Source organism: Equus quagga, chromosome 11 (assembly GCF_021613505.1).
Source record: "Equus quagga isolate Etosha38 chromosome 11, UCLA_HA_Equagga_1.0, whole genome shotgun sequence".
NCBI classification, from domain to species: domain Eukaryota; kingdom Metazoa; phylum Chordata; class Mammalia; order Perissodactyla; family Equidae; genus Equus; species Equus quagga.
In genome coordinates, this window is record NC_060277.1 from 113,763,753 (window position 1) to 113,788,420 (window position 24,668).

The window sequence follows — 24,668 nt, forward strand, 5'->3', positions numbered from 1 at the left end:
AGACCCCGCCCCTGCCCGCCTCGGCCCGAGGTCACGCGCACACAGGCTCCGCCCCTCGCTCCCCCTCCCGCTGCGGTTCCTGCAGATCTGGCTGCGGCGACACTGGAGACCCCGATCTCCGGCGCCCGGTGAGTCCGCGGCGGGTGGCGGGTGGTGGCGGGGTGCGGGACCCGGGGCGGGGTGGGCGAGCTGCCGGGACCGGCCGGGGTCGTCGGCAGCGGCCGACGCGGGATCCGAGGGTGCGGGCTCCTCCCGTGGGGATCCCGGCTCTCCACCCACCGCGTCCCGACTCAGGTTCCCGCCGCCCTCGGCCTTGCTGGGGCCGGCAGGCAGCGGACCGTCAGCCGACGTGGGGTCTCCACCCTAGACCCCAGGCTGGGTTCGGGGGTGGGAGCCGGGTTTTGCCCGGAGTAGCCCCGCCGGGGCCGGGGGTGGGGGGTGGTCTGAGGCTGGCTCTGCGCGCAGTGGGGCGCCAGGACCCTAGAGGGTGTTGCGCACCTTGAATTAATGGAGGAGTCTCTGACGTTCTCCCAGAACCAACTAGAATCCCCGAGGCCCCTCTAGGGATGCGAATGCCACAGGTGGGGGTTGGCGTAATGCGCAGACTCAGGATGGAAGACCCCCCGCCCCAACCCGCCTGCGCCGCAGTCCGCAGTAGTGGGTGGAACTCGCCATGGTGCGCACTTGGAAAGCGTCGGGGCCCTCAGGGCCTCCAGTGCCCCCAACACACCCCACCAGCCAGACTAGGGTGCCCGCATGGACCCTGTGTCTCTCTGTGCTGCTCCCGAAAACTTGCGTGGGGAGGGGAAAAAAAAAAGCAAACAATCTCCTGGGAGGAGAAACCCTGGTCTAATTAGTGTTTAGGCTTCTCATTGAGAACTCCTTTATCATATTCTTCCCGGCAAGTGATGGAGGGAGAGAGGGCACCTGGGGTCTGGGCGGGTGGGATTCAGGGAGAGCAGAGAGCAGGGGAGGGGCCACTCCACCTTTGGTTGAGGCCGGCTCCGCACAGGTTGTTGGCTTCCTCTCTCTTCCAGCAAGGGGGGTGGGGGTTAACCCATCTGGCTCAGACCCCCTAGAAGGGAACTGCATTGTGCCGCTCCTGATGCCCCTGGGCCCCCTGCCCATTGCTGGGTTCTCTGAGCCTGGGATCCTGACTGCGTGTCTGTGTTGCCCCCACGCCCACCCCAGGCATGCCCTCCTCTGTGAAGGCGCTGGGTCAGGCCAGGCCCTCGGGTGCAGGGATGGCCCCACAGGCCTGCTGCTGCTCTCCTGCGGCTGTGCAGAGGAGGCTGCCCATCCTGGCCTGGCTGCCGGACTACTCCATGCAGTGGCTGAAGATGGACTTCATCGCCGGGCTCTCGGTCGGGCTCACGGTCATTCCCCAGGCGCTGGCCTACGCTGAAGTGGCTGGACTCCCGCCTCAGGTGAGATGTCTGTCCCCAGCCACATCGCCTCCCCACGGCCTGACCCCATTCTGGGCCTCAGCACCCACAGAGAAGCAGAGTAAAAATGCATAGTATCCTTTCCAGACAAGCCGGGCACCCAGAGCTCCTGCCCCAGGGGGCCCAGGAAGCCTTGGGTTATGGTCTAGAGCATGTGACTACCTTTGGGCAGACACACGCCCCTGAAACTGCTCTTGTGGCACTTGTCACACACAGGCACCAGGCTAGTTCTGAATTGCCTAATGGGGCTAGTGGGATGACTCACTGTAGCCTTAAGAACGCTTTCTCAGACTCGCAGACTCACAGAGAAGCACACAGGCCTTTGTGCTCCCACAGATAGTCCCCAAGGCCCCGCTTGGGTGCAGATAGAAAGGAGGTCCCTTAATCAGCAGGTCCACACCCATGGATGATAGAGGGTGAGTGGTTTACCCTGCCTGGATGTGCTGGTGTGCCCAAAGTACATAATGGACACACAGATACGTGTGCTCAGGCGTCTACACCAGGGACACCGTGGGTGTGCCGGGTGGCTCCTAGGTGCTCATCGCTCTCTCTGCCAACAGTACGGCCTCTACTCTGCCTTCATGGGGTGCTTCGTGTATTTCTTCCTGGGCACCTCCAAGGATGTGACTCTGGGCCCCACGGCCATCATGTCCCTCCTGGTCTCCTTCTGCACCTTCCATGAGCCCGCCTATGCCGTGCTGCTGGCCTTCCTATCAGGCTGCATCCAGTTGGCCATGGGGTTCTTGCGCTTGGGTAAGGTTCTCAGGCTTTCCTGCCGTTGGGGGCGGGGGAAGCGTGCGCTGTGGTTCTGCTCTTCCTGGGGTACCCGGGTACCTGCCTCCTGGAGATGCCCACACCCTGAGCATTTTTTCCTATGCATTTCAAGGGCTATCCCTGTGTGTGTGTGGGGGGGGGGGGGGTGCCCTCAGCCTGTACCCTGTTCTGTTTAGAGGCCAGGACACTTGGAGAAGTGTCGAGGGCCTCAGACCCTAGCCTCCATTTCTTGCTGTCCAAACCAGTCCACACAGGGCATGTTGCCCATGAGTCCTTAGCCCTAATCCCACCCACGTCACCTCTCTCAGCCTACATCCGCCTGTGTCCTCTGGGACCGGGTGGAGCTGGGACCAGCTTGGTATTCCCTCTTGGCCTGCCAGGGTTCCTGCTGGACTTCATCTCCTGCCCCGTCATTAAAGGTTTCACATCCGCTGCTGCCGTCACCATCGGATTCGGGCAGATCAAGGTAGGCATGCTAGTTGGCACTGGGACACCTGTAGGGTAGCAGGACCAAAGCCAGGTCCTGATATATGCGGGCCAGTCGACGTCCTGCTGTTCCTGAGCTCGAAGCATGCACTGTTCACATGGGTCTCTGTTACTAAAATGATCCCTCTGGGGAGATGTTGGGTGAAGGTCAGATTCTACAACAGGTAGTTTGGGGGACCAGTAACAACAGCACTGCTCTTGGTAGAGTTTTGCCATCCATGAGCCATGGCCAGGCTCTGCTCCAGGCTGGCCCATGACAGTCTTCCCTGATGGAGGGGAGTGAGAAGATTGAGGACAGGAGATATGTGTGTGAGAATCAAGTACCTAGCACTTCTTGCCCTCCTACTATGGCTGGGGACTGGCTTACACACTTTCCCTGTGTTTGATTCTCACCACAGCCCCGGGAGGGAGGTTTGTCATCATCTCCAGTTAGAGAGGAGGAAGCAACTTAGAAAGGTGTGGGCGAATGCGATTTATGTGTTATGTACATCAGGGAAGCTTGGCAAGTGCTGTTTCGTGTGATGGTTTGTCCTTTATTCTGGAACCAATAGCTTTCATTTTTAATGTCAGGAATGCGCCTTTATATGATTGTAATCTGCATAGAGGGTAGCCTTTTTATGCATTAGTACTTGGGGACACTAGACCCCCCCCAAAGTCATTAAAACCTTGATTAGGTCATCACAGCCATGTGAGCCTAGGCTAGGGTGCAGGTGGGTTCCTCTTGACCTGGGCAGAAGCCATTGTCGGTCCACCCTGGGGGCTGTGTGCTCAGCGGATTTTGGGGTCCTTGGGACCCTGACAGCCCTGGGAGTCTGGGCCTCCACTTACCCATCTGACGCTCCCCACTGGGTCTCAAGCCCATAGAAGAAGAAAGCACAGAGTAGAGCCCCTTCTCCCTCCCGATGGAGGACCAGGGTCGTGGTGACAGGCCTGGGGGGTTCCTCCAGCCCCCTTCCCTGGAGGCCCTCAGAGCCCCCGGGGCTGTTCAGTCCGGAGCTCACCTTGGTTATTCCTTCCAGCGGGGAGGGTCGTGCCCGGCAGGTCGGACTCCGAGTGACGGACGAAACCTCGGACCAATGACGGCGCGTTTTGCACAGTGGTGGGCGGGCTTCTGAATGACGGACGCGGCTATGAGCCAATAGCGGCGGGGTGGGAGGGCTGGGGCCTCGGACCCTGGACCTCGGACCAGGGCGTGGTGGAACCGGTCTCCCTGCTTTGAGATCTCCCGGGCTGATTTTCCTCAGAAATGGAAATAATTTGCAGAGAGGTGTCGCTCCCCACAAACGTTGTGAAATGCCCTTCCCCCAAGGATAACTTTGAGATCTGCCCTTGGGGGCTTTGGGAATGGGTAGATGGTCCCTGGAGAGCCCTGAGATGTGCCCCCAGGAAGGGACCTTGGGGGCGGAGGATTCTGGATTTACACGTTGTTGAGATGCTGCAAGGGAGGGGCCTCACGCTTCAGGTTTCATTTCAGGGGAAGCTTGTCTGATCAGAATCTCTGTTTGAGCAGAGTCTCCTGGGACTGCAAAACATCCCTCGGCAGTTTTTCCTGCAAGTCTATCACACCTTCCGCAACATCGGAGAGACCAGGTACCCCAATGGTTCTGTGATTCTGCCCCCATATAAGGAAGCTCGTCCTCCCAGACCCCTTGTCCCGACCCCCTCCCCATTTCCACTCCTGGGTGGCATTTATTCCATCCTCTGGGGTCTTGCTGCTCAAACAGGGGTTCCCAGAGCAGCATCAGCACCCCGGGGGAGCTGGTTAGAAATGCAGACTCTCGGGCTGACCCAGACCTGCTGAATAGAGTCAGGTTTAACAGAACTGCAGGTGGCTGGTGTGCGTGGTGAGGTTGGAGAAGCTCTGCTCCCAGAAACCTGAGAGCCAGTCAGCACGACCCCGTGCAGAGCTTTCCTGGGTGGTGGGATGGGGAGACACCGCAAAGAGGAAGAGCAGGTTTGCTATTCAGTGAGGAGGAGGAGATGCCAGCAGAATGTTCAGGTGCCCAAGGACGAGACGGCAGGTAGAGAGAGTATGAGAGCTAGGCAGCTGGTCGTGGGGTTCCTGCAGCATGCACCTCCCCCAGGTGGAGGAGTCCCTCCCAGGGGGCAGGCAGGTTAGAGGGACAAACAAGAGCTGCTCCTAGATGAGCCCAGCCTGCAGCCAGGACTCCTCTCTGGCTGGAGGAGCAAGAGGAAGAAATGATCTGTCAGGAATTGTAGGGGGGCTGCCTGGGGCAAGCAGTGTTGATGCCTGGAGGGAGTGGGGGACACCTGTCACCGTCCTCTTCTCCCCTTCTGAGCTGCTGCTGAGGCTTTCTGGGGACTGAACCCAATGGAAGCCAGGGGCTCCCTGGCCCTTGAGATGCAGCGGTGGGGGTCAGTCTCCTGGGGGGCAGCGGAAGTGGAGACTGACCAGTTGGAGAGCATTGTAGACTGTCAGAAATGAAAGGGTTGTTTAGTCCTAAGTCTGTGGAACTGACGAGGCATCTGTAGCGCAGAGAACGACGTGACTGAAAACGAGACCAGGGGCTGGCCCCGTGGCCGAGAGGTTAAGTTCGAGCACTCCACTGCAGGCGGCCCAGTGTTTCGTTGGTTCGAATCCTGGTCGCTGACATGGCACTGCTCATCAAACCACGCTGAGGCAGCGTCCCATATGCCACAACTAGAAGGACCCACAACGAAGAATATACAACTATGTACTGGGGGGCTTTGGGGAGAAAAAATAAAATCTTTTAAAAAAAAAAAAAACAAAAAACGAGACCAGTAGCCCTGCTGCCGTGGTGGCCTGGGCCTCCACTCCCAGTCCCGCGCAGCCTGTGTACTTACTGAGCTTTGAGTAAAGTTTTGAAATAGAACAGAGATGCAGTTTCTTAGGAAAAAGCGAAAAGAGCAATCAAGAGAGAAAGCTTTCCTGCAGAAGTGGCAACCAAAGGCCAGAAGGCATGTGCGGTTGGCCAGTTGGGCAGCAACCAGGTGTCTGTCTGCAGGGTGGGCGATGCAGTGCTGGGGCTGGTCTGCATGGTGCTGCTGCTGGTGCTGAAGCTGATGCGGGACCACGTGCCTCCTGTCCATCCCGAGATGCCCCCCGGCGTGCGGCTCAGCCACGGGCTGGTTTGGACTGCCACCACAGGTGAGGGGCCTTTTGGCTGAGGAACTGCTGTCCTGCACAGCCTGGGCTGCAAGTTGTGGTCACCGTGGGAGCCCTGAGTCCTACCCCTAGAGATTCCTATGTCACTGGTCTGGACGTGACGTGGTCCCTGGGGTGTTTGAAACTCGCTGGGTGCTTGTGATGCGCGGCCGAGGCTGAGAACACTGTTTTGCAGCAGTTCTTGATCAGGAGCGATTTCCCTCCCTGGGGACATCTGGCAATGTCTGGAGACATTTTCGGTTGACACTATAGGGCGAAGCTGTTACTGGCGTCTAGTGGGTAGAGGTAGGGATGCCTCTCAACGTCCTGCAGTGCACAGCCTCCCGCGGCAAAGAATGACCTGAGCAAAATGTCAGTAGTGCCGAAGTCCAGAAACCCTGGTGTGCACTCATGTCCTTGGGGGAGAAAACAAGTTTCACTGAGACCAGCTGGTTGTGTGTTAACGGTGCACCTGCTGGGGTAAACATTTTGCTTCAGGCGTGGAATCCACAGGTTGAGTCACAGTTAAGAAAAGGATCCATAAAGAAAGGCTGTAAGACTGGGGCCTTCAGGGAGGCCATCTGCTCGTTGAAGGGCCATCTCTTGGAGGGTGGAAACCTCCCCTCAGAGGTCCCTGTGGCTGAGCTGCCGGTCGGTGACACCCAGAGAGGAAGGCAGGTACAGGACAGCAAGGGAGCGTTGGGATCTGCTGAACCTGCCCAGGGCAGAAGGGAAAGGAAATCAGCCCCAGCGTGGCCCTGCTCTTCCGTGGTCGTGAAGTCCAGCTAGCTGTAGGAGGGAGAGGCCCCTTGAGTCACTTCCGCCTCCTCAGGCTGGTCCCCAGTCGCTAGAGTCGCTCACTAGACACCATTCTGCAGACCAGAGGCCATGGGTAAACACTGAGCGCTCAGTAGGGTGGAAGAGCTCTGGGCTTAGAGTAAGATTACCTGGTTTCAAAGCCCAGCTTCACCGCTTCCCCAGCATCTGATCTTGGACAGGTCACTTGCCAAAGTGTATGAGCTTTAGTTCAGTCGTCTGTGAAATAGTGAAACAGATAAATGCTCTGTTCTCTAAAACCCTGACCCTCAAAATGTGGCCGCGAACCAGCAGCCTGTGCATCTCCTGGGAGTTTGTTGGAAATGCAGACTCGCAGGCCCAACCCAGACCTCTGACTCAGAACCTGCAGATTAACATGCTCGCCAGGTTATTGGTAGGCATGCCAAGTCAGAAATGCTGCTCTGAAACCCCATGGGTTTCTCAGGAGCTGCTGTCTCCTTTCTCTCCAGGACATGTGGCATCGCCTTAGGAAGTCAGCGAGCTCCCAACAGTTTTTTTTAAAAAAGTCATCGTTCAAGCTTGTATTTTAGCCGAGTGAGGACAGTTAATCTATAGCAGTACTTTGTTTGGCAGTTTGTGCCTCTTGAGCTCCAACATATCCTTATGTCACTTCTTCCCCTTTTCAGATGGAAAAGGGGAGCCGTGCAGAAGTGGAATGAGTCGTAATCTGACATACGGTGCTTTATGGCTTATAAAGCACTTCACACACGTTACTCCTTTTGATTCTCATAAGAGGCCTGAGGATGGGATGATATTTTCCCCATTTTGCCAGTGAGGAGAATGAGGCTATTAAAGGCAAAAGAAACAATTAAGACAGACTTCTCCAGGTCACACAGCTAGGACAAGGCAGATCTTTATTATTTCCTTTCTTATGCTTATTTTGGGTTTACTTTGTCTTTTTCGAATTCTGAAGGCAGAAGCTCAGGTCTTTGATTTGAGACCTTTCTTCTTTTCTAATATAGATGTTCAGTGCTGTATGTTTCCCTCTCAGCACTGCTTTAGCTGCATCCCACAGTTTTCACAGGTTGTGTTTTCGTTTTCATTTAGTTCTAGGTGCTTTCTGATTTCCGTTTTGACTTCTTCTTTGACCCATGGGTTATTTAGAAGTGGTTTCTTTTATTTCTCCTTTGAATCGGGTGCTATTTAGCAGCTAATTTCCAAATATTTGGGGATTTTCCAGTTAATATTTTGCTGTTGATTTCTGATTTAATTCCACTGTGCTCAGAGAACATACTTTGCATTTACATGCACACGTAGGATTACAATTTTTTCTTGATATAACCCTCTTTATCCCTGAGAGTCTTCTTAGCTCCAAAATCTACTTTTTCTGATAGAGAGCTTACTCCAGCTTTCTTTTGATTAGTATTAGCATAGATTTTCCTATGCTTTCATTTTTAAAATATTTAACTTGTGTCTTTCTGTTTAAATTATGTTTTTAGTAGGAAGTATATAGATGGGTTTTTGTGTTTTAATCCAATCTGACAATCTCTGTCTTTTAACTGGGGATAATGCCATTTACATTTAATGTGATTATTGATATGTTTGCCTTTAGATCTAACATAATTCTATTTGTTTCCTATTTGTCTCATTTGTTCCCTTTTCCCTGTCTTTCTACCATCTTTTGGATTGAGTATCTTTTATGACTCCTTTTTATTTCCTTTATTGGCTTATTGGCTATCACTGTTGCCTGTGTGTTTTTTGCTTTTCAGTGGGTGCTTTAGGGTTTATTGTCTACATCTTTATCTTCAGGCAGTGTGCATTCAACTTCGTGTTCATATAAGAACTTATGACAGGATTAGGATACTTCTGTTTCTCCCCTTCCAGCCTTTGTGCTATTGTTGTCTTATATTTTTCTTTAACATCTATTACAAATCCCACAGCAATCACCTCCGCTTTAAACATGCAGTTACTTTTAAAGAGACATAAATAATAACAACAAAGTCTTTTATGCTTACCCACATTGTCACTCGTTCTGGTGCTCTTCATTCCTTTGTGTAGACCCAGATTTCCACCTGTATCATTTTCCTTCTGCCTGAAGGACCGCCTGTATTTTTTCTTGTCGTGCAGGCCTGCTGGTGATGAATTCTTTCAGCTTTTGTATGTCCAAAAAAAATCTTTATTATGCTCCCATTTTTGGAAGTTAGTTTTGCTGAATATAGATTTCTAGACAGTTTTTTTCCCCTTCAGTACAGTCATGCATTGCTTAACAAAGGGGATACTTTCTGAGAAATGCATCATTAGGTGATTTCATTGCTGTGCGAACATCACAGAGCGTATTCACACAAACGTAGATGGTATAGCCTACTACATACCTCGGCTGTATGGTACTAATCTTGTGGGACCACCATCATATATGTAGTCTGTTATTGACCAAAACGCCGTTATATGGTGCATGGCTGTGCCTTAAAGATCGATTCTGCTGTCTCCTGGCCGCTTTGCTTACAACATGAAGTATGCCGTTCTTATCTTTGTTCCTCTGTAATTGACCCTTTTTTCTGCCTACTTTAAGATAGTCTATTTATCACTGGTTTGGGGCGGTTTGATTGTGATGTGCCTTGGTGTGGGTTCTTTTGGTGTTTCTTGTGCTTGGGATTCATTGAGCTTCTTGGATGTGTGGGCTTGCTGTTTTCACCAAATTTGGAAAAATATCCAGCCATTATTTCTTTGGATCTTTGTACTGCCCCCCCGCTTCAGATTTTCTTTGCAGACTCTGATACATATAATTAGGCTACTTGAAATTGTCCTGCACTATTGATGATCTGTGCAGTTTTTTAATCTTTCTTTCCTCTGTGTGTTTCATTTTGGATGGTTTCTGTTGCCACATCTTCAAGTTCACTTGTCTTTTTTCCTGCAATATCCAGTCTTTTGTTAATCACATCTGGTGTTTTTTCATCTTAGACATTGTGGTTTTCATGTCTGTCTTCCACGTCTCTACTTAACATACTTAATCTTCCCACCAGCTTTTGAACCTGTGGAGTACAGGTACGCTTACTCCTTTTAGTGTCCTGACTGCTTATTCTGTCCTATTTGTGTCACTGGGGGTCAGTTTTGATTGATTGATTATTCTCCTCATTATGGGTCATATTTTCCTGCTTCTTTGCACGCCTGGTGATTTTTCACTGGATTTTGTGATTTCAGTTGGATGTCATGACTTTGACCTTGATGGGTGCTGGATATTCTTGTATTCTAGAAATCTTCATGAGCTTTGTTCTGAGAAGTAGTTAAGTTGCTTGGAATACTTTGATCCATTCGGGTCTTTTTCTTAAGCTTGGTAGGCTAGAACAGAGTGGTGTTCATTCTAGAGCAGGCGTTGGCTGATGGTGGCAAACCATGGCCAATGGGCCAAATCTGGAATTGTGTTCCAGTTCTCTATTGAAACACAGCGGCTCCCATTCATTTCTGTATTGCCTCTGGCGGCTTTTGTGCCATAACAGCCGAGTTGAGTAATCTTAACAGACTGGATGGCCCACACAGCCAAAAATATTTATTGTCTAGCCTTTTACAGCGATAACTTGCAACCCCAGGTCCAGGGCGAATTTCTCTGCTGCTGGGGTAAATCCTGACTGAGTACCTGATGCCCCGTGAGTTATGAGGTTTTCGTTCTGGCTGCTGGGGACACAAACTGTTCCTGGCCCGTGTCAGGGGTCATCCCTTCTAACCCTCTTGGGTGTCTCTTTCCCCGGTTTGCGTTGTAGTTTCCTCATAGGTGTGGGTTGCTAGTTCTCTGCTGCACACCCACGGGGGGCCCTCCACAGGTCTCCAAGCTCTCTCGGTGGGGTCATCTCCTCTCCTGTGAGCTTTCCTGTCAAGCTCAGCCGCCATGACGTCCCTGGACTCCCAGCATTGCCTCTTCCATCAGAGAGACCCCAGGCTCTGCTGGGGGCCCCCTCCACACCCCACACACTAGAGACGCTCGAGGCCATCAGCTACAGGGCCATCGCAGGCTCACCTCCCTTGTGTCCCATCTCAAGGGATCATCGTCCTTCGTGCCTTTATGTCCAGCATCTTTACATCCAGCATTGAAAACCGTTGTTCCATGCATTTTGTTCAGTTGTCGGTTGTTTCCGGCTGCAGAGTAAGCCTGCTCTCTCACTGCGTCTTACTCTGAAGAGGAATCTTCCCTGGACATCTGATGTCAAAGTGTCTTTCCAGCTGTGCTGTCAGCTGTGCTGTCGGCTGTGTGGTCACCAGTAGATGGTGGTGACCAGCAGATGACTTGCACACTGGCCCTGTCTGTCACTGCCCTGACCCTGATCCTAACCAACGGCTTTGTTTTCCTTGGTGTCATGTGCTCGTGCCTGCCACGCGTTTGCTTGTATCTGTGTGGTTTCCCAGGCTGGCCTGGAAGGGGTCGTGGCTGGGCTGGGTCTTCTGCTTCCTGCGGTGTCTACCCCAGCCACCCAGAGGAACCAGGTTCCACCGACAGCCTCTCCCTCTCTGTCCTAGCTCGCAATGCCCTTGTGGTCTCCTTTGCCGCCCTGGTTGCGTACTCTTTCGAGGTGACCGGATACCAGCCCTTCGTTCTAACTGGGGAGATAGCCGAGGGGCTCCCTCCAGTCCGGACCCCTCCCTTCTCAGTGACCACCGCCAACGGGACAGTCTCCTTCACCGAGATGGTACAGGTGGGTAGAGATGGGGAGCCAGGCCGGTTCTGTTCCTGTAATGTATCTGCTTAGTGACAGGGAGCTCTGGGCTCAGCTAGGAAGGGCCACCTCTGGGGGCAGGGACAGGTGTGAAAGAATTCCACCTTGGGCAAGCCTCAGGGGACTCCACATTGATTTTTCTGCCTTGAGCCCAGGGTGTTCCTCCCACTGTGGATCCTGGCAGAGCAGGAATTGGCTGTGCTCTGCTCTGCGGCTTGCTCCTTGCTTGATGAGGAGCCACTGCCTCGCCTGTGTGAGCTCACAGCCTGCAGCACATTTGCTTCTGTTAGATGTGGAAGAGCCGTGCCCGCCTTGGAGGGCCACTGCCTGGGCACACCCATCCTCACCTTCCCCAGAGGGCTACTCACCCACCCTCTCTCCTCTCTCAGGACATGGGGGCAGGGCTGGCCGTGGTGCCCCTGATGGGTCTCCTGGAGAGCATCGCAGTGGCCAAGTCCTTCGGTAAGACGCCCGCCCCACCCCTGCCCCTGCTCCTGCACCTCATGCCCGCTGCTTCATCCCCACGCCTCGTCCCTGTACCTCCTCCCCGCCCCCATGCCCGCCCCATCCCCCCACACCTGCCCTCACGCCTTGGCCCTCCTACCTTCTTGCTTGCTTTTATCTGCTCTATTTTTAAAAATTTGAGTATTTATCCAAGTAATACATGCTCATGTTTTAAAAAAAAATCTATAACAGTGATGGATTTACAATGAAAAATGCCCTCCAGGGGCCAGCCCAGTGGTGTCGTGGTTAAGTTCGCACACTCTGCTTCAGCAGCCCGGCATTCACAGGTTCGGATCCTGGGTGCAGACCCAGCACTGCTCGTCAGGCCATGCTGTGGCGGCGTCCCACATAAAGTGGAGGGTTGGCACAAATGTTAGCTCAGCAGCAATCTTCCTCACAAAAACAAAAAAGCAAACAAAAAAACGCCTTCCAGTGGTGGCTGGAAATGTTGGACAGCCTGGGGAAATAAAAGCCCCTGCATTTAGCCTTTGCCAATTGCACTTCCTGGGGTGTAAATTCCCCTGACCCCCGGCCGATGTCGAGCCGAACGTGGAGTTTGAACGTCCCCAGGTTGGGATGAGGTGTGCCGTAGCCACCGTCCGCCGCACAGGCGCAGTTAGATAACCTCCACAGTCACAGTGAAATGTAGCAGAATCATTAGGAACGACACGTTTAAGTATTATCTCTGCTTTTAATGTAATTTAATTGAGAGTTTTCATTTAATTGATAATGCTGTTTTTAATAACCAGCTCACAACACTCCTAAAAATTTAACGACGTGCCCTTTCCAGCTGGCTGAGCACACCGGGCCTGTCCCCTGCTCGCCCTCAGCGAGGCCGGGAAACATTAATCTAAGCATCTATTCGTCTTCAGTGCTCTGATTCCCTCCACGTGCGTTGAGGCTGTTTCAACGTGTCCCCTCCCTTCCCTCGTAGGTCCGCGGGACTTCGCTGGAGGACATTTTCACCCCGTTCTGCAACATAGTTGAATCCTCCTTGCGTTTGGGTATAGGTTAATTCTAGAGGTTAAAACCCAGTAAATGGGATCTATGTTGTTGTTGACTACGTAAATTGTGTTTACTGCCCAGCCCAGGTTGTCAGCCAGGAGTAAATTTCCTTCTCTGAAGTTCCGGCATCTTGACCTTGACACCATTCCAAGGAGAACTTCCATTCTAAAGGGTGTTCCTTTTCAGACACCAGCAGTTGCTCAAGATCACGCTGCATTTCAGTTTGCAACATGTTCAGTTCACATTTCTCTTGTTCAGTTTTTGTTTTTCTGATAATTTTTTGGGGGGTGTCTTGGAATCTGCATCTTCCAGCTTTTATTCATCTTAGAAAACTTTCCGTTTTCTTTTAGAGTCAGCTGACCTCCTCTTCTAGTTTGTAAAGCTTGTCCTTTTCCCGAATCAGGGCAGCTGCCCGTGACCTGAGAATGGCTTTTACATTGTTAAATGTTTGGAAAAAATCTAGAGAAGATTAGTATTTTGGGAGACATGAAAAGTATGTGAAATCCGTATTTCACAGTTCACAAAGAAGGGGTTATTGGAACGATCTGGCTCGCTTGCTGACGAGTTCTCCAGCTGCTTCAGGCTGCAACGGCGAGATGAGTAGTGGCGACAGGGAGCGCAGCCCTCAAAGCTTCAAATACTTAGAGTCTGGCCCTTTACCGAAGACGTTTGCCCACCTCTGTCCTAGGTTCAGGCCCCCCTGATTCCCCGTAAATCTTTGCCTGCTCATCTCTCTGGGGTGGCCTCATCTGTGACCTTCTAGTTTTCCTGATTTGTAGTCAGAGAGGTTTTTGGTTTAGAACTTTTCCTCTCTATTATAAAAGCAATAGATGTTTATTGTGGAAATTGTTGAAAGTGCAGGAATGGATAAAGAAACAAAGCACCTGAAACCTCCCTCACCATCTCAATTAACTACCGTTGCCATTCTGCTGTCTGGCTTTCTGCGTTTGTGTGTGACGCACACGACACGCACGCATGTGCATTTGTGTGTATGTAGATACTGTATATGTGTTTATACGTTTATATTTACAAAACCTAGACAAGGCTGTAGACAGGAATGTAAAACCTATCTTTTCATTTCATGAACATTTTCTGATAATGTCATACATCTAGTGACAGTGATTTCATTGTCTCTTCTCTTTAGCTTCTCAAAATAATTACCGCATTGACGCCAACCAGGAGCTGCTGGCCATCGGTAAGGCTGCAGGGCGGCTCCCCTGAGGTCTGGGTGTGCTCCTCTGTGTGTCACTCCCGTTGTGCCCATATGGTGATGCTCAAGATGAGGGGCGAGGAGCAGGCCCTTTTGAAATATTAGCGTGGAGTCGTTCTCACATCTCCACATGGTCCAGTTTAATCACTGGGAGTAGGGAGGGAGCTGGCATCTGGTGTCCAGTCTGGCTGAATCTTATTGAGTGCCTGCTGTGTACCGGACCATGAGGTCTGTAGCCTCATTCTGTGCCGAGGAATGCCTGGAATGTTCCACCTGGGGTGGGAGGAGGAGCTTGGGGCTGGGGGAGGAGTCAGATTACTGAAGAACGTGGCCACATGGAGCCTCGGGTGAGCCCGCTGGTTGTGGGGCTCCTGGCTGCCTCTGCCCCTGCCTGTGGCCTCCCCCCAGGCCAGGCAGGTGGATGAGGGAAGCCTCAGGTCGGCCCCAGGCTGCCCGGCTGTGGATGGGGCCTGTGCCAGCTGTCACATTTAGTTTCTTTTGTTTTGTCTTCATCAATCTGGCCTCTCTGGTTATTCCTTTTGAGAGCATGGCATGCATCTTAAATTTGGTTATCGTTGCTGATTTTAATTTTGTGGATGCCAGGCCTTCCTGCCTTTCCTCCCTACCCTCGTGAGGCGGGCACAGGTCTAACCAGGCAGTGCCGTTGGGCTCCTTCCCGGAGGAGTCCACCGGGAACTTCTGCCTAGGCTACTTCATGGCAGCATTTTGGAGCCGAGCCACTGGGTTTCTTGACAGCAAAGGGCATAGGCCCCGGGATGGGTCACACCTGGGATGTTGGGGGTGCCCCTCTCTGATTTCACGGTAGATGGTAGAGTCGGGGTTACCCCAGAATCACTGGCCCCTGGACAGAGAAAATCTGTAGACTTCTCCATTCACCCACCATTAAATGCTGCCGATGTGAGTTCTCAGGGCATCTCGTTCCCGTTTCTACAAATAGCACAAAACCCCTCTCCTGATGATGCAGTGAGTTCCAGAGCACAACACAGACAGAAGTGACAAGTGATGGTCACGAAGCTGAGGCTACTAAGGCGGACACATTTAATGCAAGGGCTGCTGACTCCGTGGTATGAGACAGGCCAGGCAGCTTTCAGCACACGCATAGCAAGAGGCTGACGTGGGTCCCACAGAACGCCAGCGCTAGGGGACCCCCCATCAGCAGCTTTGCACGGATTCGGGTCTCTGACCCAGCTTTTGTGGAGCCCACGTAAGGAGTCATGGTGACTACGTGTGGTCAGTGCATAGCCTTTGCTGCGCCCGCTCATGTCTGACCACATTCTCAGACGTGAGCTGGGCCATGGGACCCAGGGGGGCCTGATTCTGAGTGGGGCCCCCCTCAGGCTGTCTCAAGAGCAGGTCTTCAACCTGTGGCCCCATTTTACAGCGGGGGCAGACTGTGGTCTCTGTGGAGGCCCCTGGGTGAGACAGATGCCAGTGGGGTCTATTGTGATAAACATGGGCTTAAGTATCTCGGTTCTCAGGTCCCAGCCAGGCTCCAGGCAGGGTTCCATCCAGTAGAGGTTAATCCGTGTCACATGAGGAAGTCAGCTGACTAGCCGTGATCTCCTACCCCTCAACTCAGTGGAGTAGGTGGACGGCAGCTGACCTCCGCACACTTGGGTCTGGCTGTGTGCACTTGCCTAACTCGGCCATCCGCCCCCTCTGGAGAGGTGGGGTTCCCTTTTCTGCTATAGAGGGAAAGGGCATTTTAACGTGCATGGGCAAGGCCGCAGTCGGAGTTATTTTAAAGCTGGAATCGACCTCAGCAATCCTGGCGAAGATCATGGTTTGTTTCATCCTTCCCTAAGAGAAAGAGAGAGTGTGTGTGGACGAGCTGTCGAGCCCAGCAGATGTAGGACACCCCCTCCCGTAATTCCTCCCCTCTCTTATGCTTGTGTTTCATTTCTGGTTTTTCCCCTTCCCGCCACCTCCCATCTCATCTATTTTTTCCCTCTGTTTTATGCTCTCCCCCTTCCCCACTGAACTTTTCCTTCTGTTTTCTCCCCAGGCCTCACCAACATGCTGGGCTCCCTGGTCTCTTCCTACCCGGTCACAGGCAGCTTTGGACGGTGAGTGACCACATCCTCCTCTGTGCCTCCAGGGAGGTCCGGGCCCAGTTCAGAGGGTCCTGGTCCAGCTCAAAGAACCAGCTTGCCCTTGCTGGCCCTGCCCACGTCCTGACGCCGTTTCAGTCTTGTCCCGGCACAAGTCTGCGCCCCGCCAGCCCTGGCATCCGTGGGAAAGCAGGAGTGGGGCTCGCTCTGCTCTCCTCCAGGATCTCACCTAGCTTGCTTTGTGCTGCAATCTAATACTAACAAGTTGCCAGTGCATTGGAGTGCTCCCAGCATATTGGTGCAGAGTTAATTCCTGAAAGAAGTGGGGGTGGGAAGGACAGCAGCTCTGCCTGGGAAGTGGGGCATGGGGGCGAGCGCAGACCCCACTGTGGTGTTGCTAGAAGGCAGGAGGACAGGACGGGAGAGTGACCTGTGGTGAAAGGAAAAAGAGGGCTTGGCCAGCAGGCCTGGCCCTCAGGCCGAGTCCCCAGAACCACTGACCTGACTCTGTCTGAGTACTGGACCTTCCCAGGGCCCCAAACACCCCATCCCAGGGGACGCAGGGCACACTGCCCAACCTCCTCGCACCTCAGTGTCTGTAAAATGGGCACATAGCCGGGCCTAGCTCAGAGAGTCACTTAGAGGATTAAAAGAAAAGCACGTAGACCAATGCCGGTGACACGGCACGTGCTGCGTTAATGTTTATGAAACAAAACTGCTAACCGTGTTTCGGGTGAACTTCTCACGTGTTTTCGTCTTGTGGGCGTAGCTGGATCACAGGCTTGTGCCATTAAGGTGGCGTTTTTGTGCCCCCCCAGGGTCTGCACAGAAGCTTGTATGTAGTGGGTGCTGAAAAAAAGTCTGTGCATGTTTAATTAGTGACACTTCTGCACCCCTCCTTAGAGGTGAGCGGCGACTTACGAGATGGCCTTCCGTGGAGATGTACAGACGGACAGTTATTTCCGGAGGAAGTATGGGTGGGCAGAGGTTGTGGCGAGGGCTTCCTGGGGGGCGCAACGAGGCAGCGTCCTGTCCTGCTGCTGAAATCCAGTCGCGGTTCCTCCGTGGCCTTCGTGATGGCGAAGGGAGATGCGGGCCCGAGGACCAGCCCTGCGGCAGAGGGGGCTTTTCTGGGCATTCTGTCTGAGGGCAGTTTTCCAAACAGGCAAAATGGAAGCGAAAAAGAAGCAAAATTAACTTCTGATTCCACCACCCAGGGAGACCCTCCCTGTTGGAAGTTTGGAGTTTCTCCTTTCAGGTTTTTTCCTGTTCGTGCAGTGTATCTACGTGTGCCTGTGTGTTCGTGTATCTACATATGTAACGTGTGTATATGTTAAGTGGGCTTCCCCTGACTTGACAGTATCGTCAGCATCTTTCCATAGCAGTAAAAACAAGCATCTGCATCCTCATTTCTAGTGGCAGCAGAGAATTCCATTGTAGGGGAGCGTGCTACATTTGTAGGGCGATCACAACAGAATACCAAAGACGAGGCAGCTTGAACAACAATTTACGTTCTCCCAGTCTGGAGGCTGGAAGTCCAAGATCCAGATGTCGGCAGGGCTGGTCTCTCCTGAGGCCTCTCCTTGGCTTGCAGATGCCGCCTCCTCACTGTGTCCTCACGTGGTTTTTCCTCTGCACACGGATGCCTGGTGTCTGTCTGTCCAAATTTCCTCTTCTCATAAGGACGCCAGTCAGATTGCACGAGGGCCCACAGTAACTGCCCTGTTTTAACCTAACCACGTCTTGAAGGCTCTTTCTCCAGATACAGTCAGTCTGAGGTCCTGGGGGCTTCGGCATGTGGATTTGGGCTGGGCCATAATTCAGCCCACAGGGGCGAGTTTTATTTCACGGGTCCTCTGTAGGCTGTTCCGATTTGCAGCTAGGCCTCTCTCACATGTGCTGATGGGTTGCTTTGGGTTATTTAGAAGGTCCGAGAAATCTCCCTTTGGTGAGGGGACATCAAAGCTCCCTCGTGCTCCTGAGCCTCTCCCACTCGGTGCTGACGTCGTGGGGCCCAGGTGGTCCCTCGAGAGCAGCCCCATCTCGGGAGATCAGCCACAGCTGTCTGCACTGCCGCCTCCCTGCTCTCTGGGGTCCAACAGCAACTAATGGGCCTCTGTATTGCCTTGCAGGACGGCCGTGAACGCCCAGTCGGGAGTGTGCACCCCAGCAGGGGGCCTGGTGACAGGTGAGCGCCCCCATGCACTGTGTTCCCCTTTTGCCCAGGCAGAAGGATGGGAGGAAAGGAGAGCAGGGAACCGCGGGGCAGCGGCCGTCCCCCGAGTGCAGGGCCGGCCCCTCCCGCCGGGCTCCTCGCTGGCTGAGTGGAGGTCGCGAGGTCGGGCCGTGAGCTCTCCGACGCCCCCGCAGGAGTCCTGGTGCTGCTGTCGCTGGACTACCTGACCTCACTCTTCTACTATATCCCCAAGTCCGCCCTGGCCGCTGTCATCATCATGGCCGTGGCCCCCCTGTTCGACACCAAGATCATCGGGACTCTCTGGCGCGTGAAGAGTATGTATTTCCTCCTCGGTCAACGTGGAGGTTATTGCTTATTCCCTGACCATCTTCCGGGGGCCATGGTGGTGGGTGGGAGCTGGGAGGGTCACGCAGTTCTGGGAGGTGTCACTGCCAGGCCGAGGGCGGGTTGCCGGGAAAAGGGGCTCCCATCAGCTCCTCAGGCCTCCGAGAGCACCCTGGACCAGCTCTACGCAGCGCTGAGCGCATCTGCGGCACGCCACGCTCCCCTCCCTCCGCCCTTCCCTCCTGGTCACCTGCCTTCAGTGGCCCCGTGCCCTGCCGGCCTAGCTGGGGGAGGGATGGGAGACATTCCAGGATGACCAGTGGGGTCCGGTGTAACAGCCTCCCTTTCTCCTCCGCTCACAGTGGCTCAAGGATTCCCTGGACCTGCAGTTCCTTTAATGTAACAAGTTTTGTTTTCTTTGGTTTTTCGTTGGCCCCATGAGATATCCGGTGAAAGGAACCATGGTTTGATTGTGCACCTAACACGTGCCTGGGCCCGTTCCTAAAGCATTGTGTCTGATCTATGAAACTGCGCTGCTGGGCCTCAGTTAATGTGCTGTGTGGGACATAGCAGATGCCACTGCTGGGCGGAGGCCCAGGGCGGAGGGGGCCATGTCTGAGCTATGTGTGTGGGGGTGGAATCCGGGGCTGCCCTTGAGCCCACCCACTTTGCCCAGGGCACCTCCTTCTGCCACTCAGAGAAGCCATGCGTCTCGACCAAGTCACACGGTTTCTGAGGGGTTTTGTGGTGGCCCTGACCCCCATGTTGCAGCCCTGGCCTTGTCTCCAAGTCCCTTCTTAGTCCCCTGAGAAGTGCCCACTGTGGGCTCCTCCCAGAGGGCAGGGGGCCTGGGCCTGGCCAAGCAAGTCTTAACGGCCCCTCAGTCCAGGCAGGGAAGGATTTTCTGCTCTGACACGTCCCTGAGCTGGCATGGCCGTCGGCAGCATCAGTCACCGAGTCCCCATACGGAGGTCCCTCCAGGGCTGCTTGGGATCCATGACACCTTTACCTATTATGCGAAAAGCCCCGAATACTCTGCTTTTGTCCAACCTCGTCTGCTGGTCGGAGGGAACGCAGAGGTCTCTGGGAGCTGGGCTCACTGACGAGGGGCCACCCCTCAGCTGGGCCCCTCTCTCCCAGGGCTGGACTTGCTGCCCCTCTGCGTGACGTTCCTGCTCTGCTTCTGGGAGGTCCAGTACGGCATCCTGGCAGGGACCCTGGTGTCCGTGCTGATTCTCCTGCACTCCGTGGCCAGACCCAAGATGCAGGTAGTAGCCCGTGTGGCCTCCGAGAGGGGCTCTGCTGGCCTCGGGGTGTGGTGGGGGAAGTGGGCCGTGGCAGGACCCTTTGTCTCCATTGTCTTGTGCTTTGAGCTGTTGGTGTGACCGTCGCCCTCAGCACTGCAAGTGGCCGTTTGCCTAGTGGACGGGTATCGTCCTTGTGTCGTAAAGTACTGGGCTGTCCCCCTGGGCGTGGGGTGAGGGCGCCTGCCAGCTCTGCACCCCTTGTCCCCCGAATCCTGGCAGAGCTGCCCTAGTGGACTTGCCTCCAGGACTCACTGGCCTCCCCCATGCCGTCCCCAGGTGTCCGAGGGGCCAGTGCTTGTCCTGCAGCCGGTCAGTGGCCTGCACTTCCCTGCGGTCGAGGCCCTCCGGGAGGCAATACTGAGCCGGGCCCTAGAAGGTACGTGGACCGGGGCGAGGGGTACTGCAGTGACTCTGGGCCCTGTACTGCCTCTCCGCACCCCAGCCTGGCTCCCACAGGACCCCACGGCCCCGCCCTTGGCTGTCAGGGAGGAGCTCGCCACTCTTGGGCCCAGGAGGTCTCGGAGCATCTCAGAGCAGCGTCCAGTGGGTGCCTACAGTCTGCATGCAACAAGGGTGACAGTCCCCAATGCTTGTCCCCTTCCGGGGAGTTGGTATTCAGGGAAGAAAAGGGGCCTGTTTGCTCTCTGAAGGAAGCTGCTGCGCTGTCCCCAAACAGCTGTTGTCTCGGGTCCCCCCACCCTGTCCCCTCTCTGCCGGGGGACGGAGCGCTCGATGGCCTCGTTCTCCCCCGTGCCTCTGGCCAGAGCCTTCTCTGGCCACCTCCTCCGGTGTGACCCGGCTGACACCTGTCTCCCCAGCATCGCCCCCTCGCTGCGCGGTCCTGGAGTGCACGCACATCTGCAGCATCGACTATACCGTGGTGCTGGGGCTCGGGGAGCTGCTGGAGGACTTCCACAAGCAGGGCGTCACCCTCGCCTTCGTCGGCCTGCAGGTGGGTGAGCCCAGGGCTGCTGCCCACCCACAGTGGAGCCGTGGTTCACAGGGAGGAAAAGCTGGGCCCCGTGGGAAGGTGACATCTCTGGGCTGTGCCACCATGCTGTGCAGGGCCCAGGCCCTCTGCTGGCTCTGGCCCTGCCTCTCATCTAGCCATTCCTGTCCCCTCGGCCCCTCCGCCTCCCTCTCTGTGAAATGGGGAGCAGCAGCCCCTGCCCTTGAGGGAATGCATGTGTGACCTCACTTCCCTGAGGTCAGTGCTGGCGGGTGTCCCTTCCATGCACCTCTTGGGACTGGGGGTGCACAGTGAGCGAGAGCTGGTTCCTGTTCTCAGGGAGCTTGTATTTTAAGAAGCAAAAACAGACACATAAGTACAGAAATGCACACAAAAAAATGTCGTGGGGGCTTCAGGAGACTGGAGAGAACAGGGTTCTGCCAGAGACTGTACTGATCAGGGTGACAGAGGAAGTCCCGGAGAGATTTATTAGAATCCTTGTCCTGAGCTGTCAGAGCGCCTGGGGCTGTTCCAGACAGCATTCGTGCTTCCCCTCGCGGTGTTCAGATACCCTCAGAGCACAGTCGCAGGGGTTCTTCCCGGCAGGCGCAGCCTGGGCCGGGGTTGACGGCGGGACCCCAGCTCCCCGCGCCTGCGAGCGGGGCTGACTAGCAGCAACACAGGGATGTGGTCTGTGTTGTGCTTAAATGCCACCTGCCTTCCACATCCTACACGTGGCACACAGGGACTGAAGCACGTCCCACAGCCTCTCGGGAGAGACATCTGTGAGCTCATTGTGAAACAAGGCACCACGTGGAGCCCAGCGCCATGGGCGTAGGTCACAGCTGGTACTTACCAGGGTTTTATTCATTCTCGACCAACCAGTGAGGTTGGTATCATCATCATCCCCATGTTGGGACAAGGATACCAAGGCTCAGAGAAACCGAGTAACCTGTCCAAGGTCACACAGCAAGGGTGGCGGCCCGGGCTTCTCATTGGGGGCATCTGGCTCCAGATCTGTGCACTATGCGTTATATCCTGTGTCATATTTGCAGAGCACTTGTCTTTGTGTCTTTCGGAGAGTGTAAGTTTTAAAATGTTCCTCTTCCAGCGTTTCCCAGAGGCAGCGTTTCTTCTGTCCGTTTCCCTGAGTGGAGGGGAAGTGGTACCTACCCGGAGATCTGAGAGAGCCTGCGAGGTGGCCAGAGGGCGGTGGACCCAGGGCCTGCCACAGGCCGCCTGCCCTCCTGTGCCGCAGCAGGATCATCCTTGCCTGGAACTAACGTTTGTGTATCCGTCAGGTCCCCGTTCTCCGTGTCCTGCTGTCCGCTGACCTGAAGGGCGTCCAGTATTTCTCCACCCTGGAGGAAGCAGGTGGGTGCAGGCAGAGGCACTGGGGGAGCCGAGACAGGCCCGTGCGCCCAGACTCTGTGGCATCAGGGCTGCAGGACGGGAACTCTGGGAAACGGGAGGATCGGAGTCCGAGAGTGGGGAGTGCGAGGATGGCTGGGGAGGCAGTGGGCACGTTGGCAGGGGGCCCTCCTGCTCTGGGGTTTTATTTCTTAGGGGTGCGTGTGTCTTTAATTGAGGCATGGTTTACAGACCGTGAAATGCACAGATCTTAAATGGGCAGTTTGAGTTCCGACAGGTGGATACAGCTGGGTGTATCAAGATGTAGAACATTTCCATCCTTCCAGAAAGTTCCCTCATGCTGTCTCCCAGTTACCCCACTAAGGGTAACCACGTTCTGATTTCTTCCACCGTAGGTCAGTGTAGCCTGTTCTAGAACATCAAATAAATGGAGTCGTAAGGACTCTTTGCATCTGGCTTCTTCGACTCAACATGAATCTGTAAGATTCATGCATGTTGTTGCTGGAAGCAGCTCAGATGGCTATCTGCAGGAGATGCAGGAACCACTTGTGGCCCAGCCGTACGAGGGGACCCACCCAGCAATACGAAAGGGTTCTCATGGCACTGAAAGTGAGGAGGCACTGAAGGAGACTTAGGTGAAACGCAGCGCAGGGTTGAGGGCGCCGGCCCAGGGGACCCTCAGCTCCCTGTGCTCTAGGACCCGGAAATGCCAGCCTTTAATCCCGCTCTCTGAGCTGACCTGTCCTCACTTCCACTTTCTTAGTGTTTGAAAACCTTGTGTTTTCTGCAGAGAAATACTTGAAGCAAGAACCAGGGTCCCAGCCCTACAACATCAGCGAGGATTCTGTCCCGGAACACAAGGTCGCCCTGTTGAAGGCCTAACTGGGCCACCCATGGGCATGTGATGTTTGGAGAGTCTCGCAGAAGGTTCCTGTCACTGCGATGCCAGGTGCCGCCTCCTAAACGCGCTGGCCTGAGGGGTTGAGAAAGCCTGAGCAGGTGACGTGGGGGAGGAAGAAGGCAGCCGCGCCTGGAGAGCCGCAGGTGGGACTCACTGGCCTCGTTTGCGATGACTGCGAAATTACCTGCCTTCTCTTCCTGGGCATGAACCCTTTCTGCAAGAGTGGTTTAGGAGAGAACCTTCTAGAATGACAGACCCCGTGAGAGAGGAAGGAGCAGGGACTTCAACCTCGTCTAGGAGAGCAGTCCTTGAGCCCTTGCCCCTTCCTGGATTTCAGAGGAAGCGGGGCGCACTGTGGGCATCTCAGAGATGGGTTCCAACCTCGATGGCGCCGTCTGTGCTGTTGATGCGAAGAAAACCAAGGTGTGCCAAACGACTTAAAGTGTCTGTTAAAAATAATTTTGTTGTTTGTGTTTTCTAAATTAAAACAGTAATAGCTTTGGTGATTTTGTAAAAATCGTAAATGCTTCACGTAAACACTGCAGGAAACCATCCCCCACCCCAGTCCACTTTGGTGTTAGTTCCAAACCCCCTCCCTCCAGCACTCGGACGTGTCCGCATGGGGGTGTGTGTTCACAGTCTGATGTGAGTGGATCATTTCATACGTGGTGCTCTGTAATCCACATTTTCAAGTGGTCATTGCTGTGAATTACTTGTTGTGATAATAAATAGACAATACGTGACTTTTAATGGCCACCTGATATGTTATTCCGTGTATGTGTCACGGGTTACTTAGCTCCCTACACGTGGACTTTGCTCGTTCGGCAAGGGGGTGTATGTTCTGAGTTTCACTTCAATCATCTTTAGAGGTCAAGCCTTGCGTGTCTTAACCACAGAACATGCAAACTGCGGAAGGTTGTGTGGCAGTCAGAGGAATGAGGTGGAGTACACGGACTAGCAGATCTTTCACTGAAAAAAGCAAGTTGCAGAGGGAACCCACCTTAAGGTAGCATTTGCGTGCACGCACCCACTCAATGATTCTATGATGTATGTTCGAGTTTAAAAAAAGTTCTGGAAGGATACACATCAAACTGATAAAAGTGATTACTTCTTGGTGCTACACTTTCTGGGTTGATTTTAACTGTATATGTATGGTTTAATTTTTCAAAGAACAGCACCTTAGTGTATTAGCTCATAATTAAACATTAGCTTTAAAAAAGAAAAGATAAGTGCCTGGAAGGAGTTTGGACCTCGGTGTCAGAAGATGCAGGGCTGCACTCTGCCATTGTGCCTCAGCAGCCAGACAAGCTCTCTGAGCCTTGGTCTATAGACCAGGACCCATGTGGCTCTGTTGATGACACAGATGATCAAATGTTCTTCACCCATTGGCTGCTGCGGTGCGTACAGCTGACCCAGGAGATAACGAGGTCACCAATACCATCGCAGTTCCCAGCCTCCTTTGTGCGGAGTGTGGCCACGTGACTGAGATCCAGTCAGTGGCGTCTGTCGTGCTTTG

The 24,668-nt window shown here is 54.1% G+C and overlaps 1 protein-coding gene across 1 annotated transcript; it reads left to right on the forward strand.

Annotated features, from left to right (window-relative positions):
* The first annotated feature begins 17 nt into the window (after positions 1-17).
* SLC26A11 (solute carrier family 26 member 11) lies at positions 18-23,902 on the forward strand. Its single transcript, XM_046677337.1, has 17 exons — positions 18-128; positions 1,192-1,427; positions 2,006-2,198; positions 2,600-2,685; positions 4,216-4,295; positions 5,693-5,835; positions 11,116-11,291; positions 11,702-11,774; positions 13,966-14,016; positions 16,058-16,118; positions 18,236-18,291; positions 18,474-18,614; positions 19,765-19,892; positions 20,208-20,307; positions 20,750-20,883; positions 22,182-22,254; positions 23,042-23,902. The coding sequence occupies exons 2-17, from the start codon at positions 1,194-1,196 to the stop codon at positions 23,131-23,133; spliced, it is 1,821 nt and encodes a 606-aa protein (XP_046533293.1). The 5' UTR covers positions 18-128; positions 1,192-1,193; the 3' UTR covers positions 23,134-23,902.
* Positions 23,903-24,668: the final 766 nt, after the last annotated feature.

What these genes read in the sequence shown, in the direction of transcription:
- SLC26A11 (XM_046677337.1), top strand. Translation starts at nt 1,194, where the DNA reads ATGCCCTCCTCTGTGAAGGCGCTGGGTCAGGCCAGGCCCTCGGGTGCA. An exon ending in CGCAGTGGCCAAGTCCTTCG is followed by an intron (nt 11,775 to 13,965) that starts GTAAGACGCCCG and finishes TCTTCTCTTTAG; the next exon opens with CTTCTCAAAATAATTACCGC. An exon ending in CTCCACCCTGGAGGAAGCAG is followed by an intron (nt 22,255 to 23,041) that starts GTGGGTGCAGGC and finishes TGTTTTCTGCAG; the next exon opens with AGAAATACTTGAAGCAAGAA.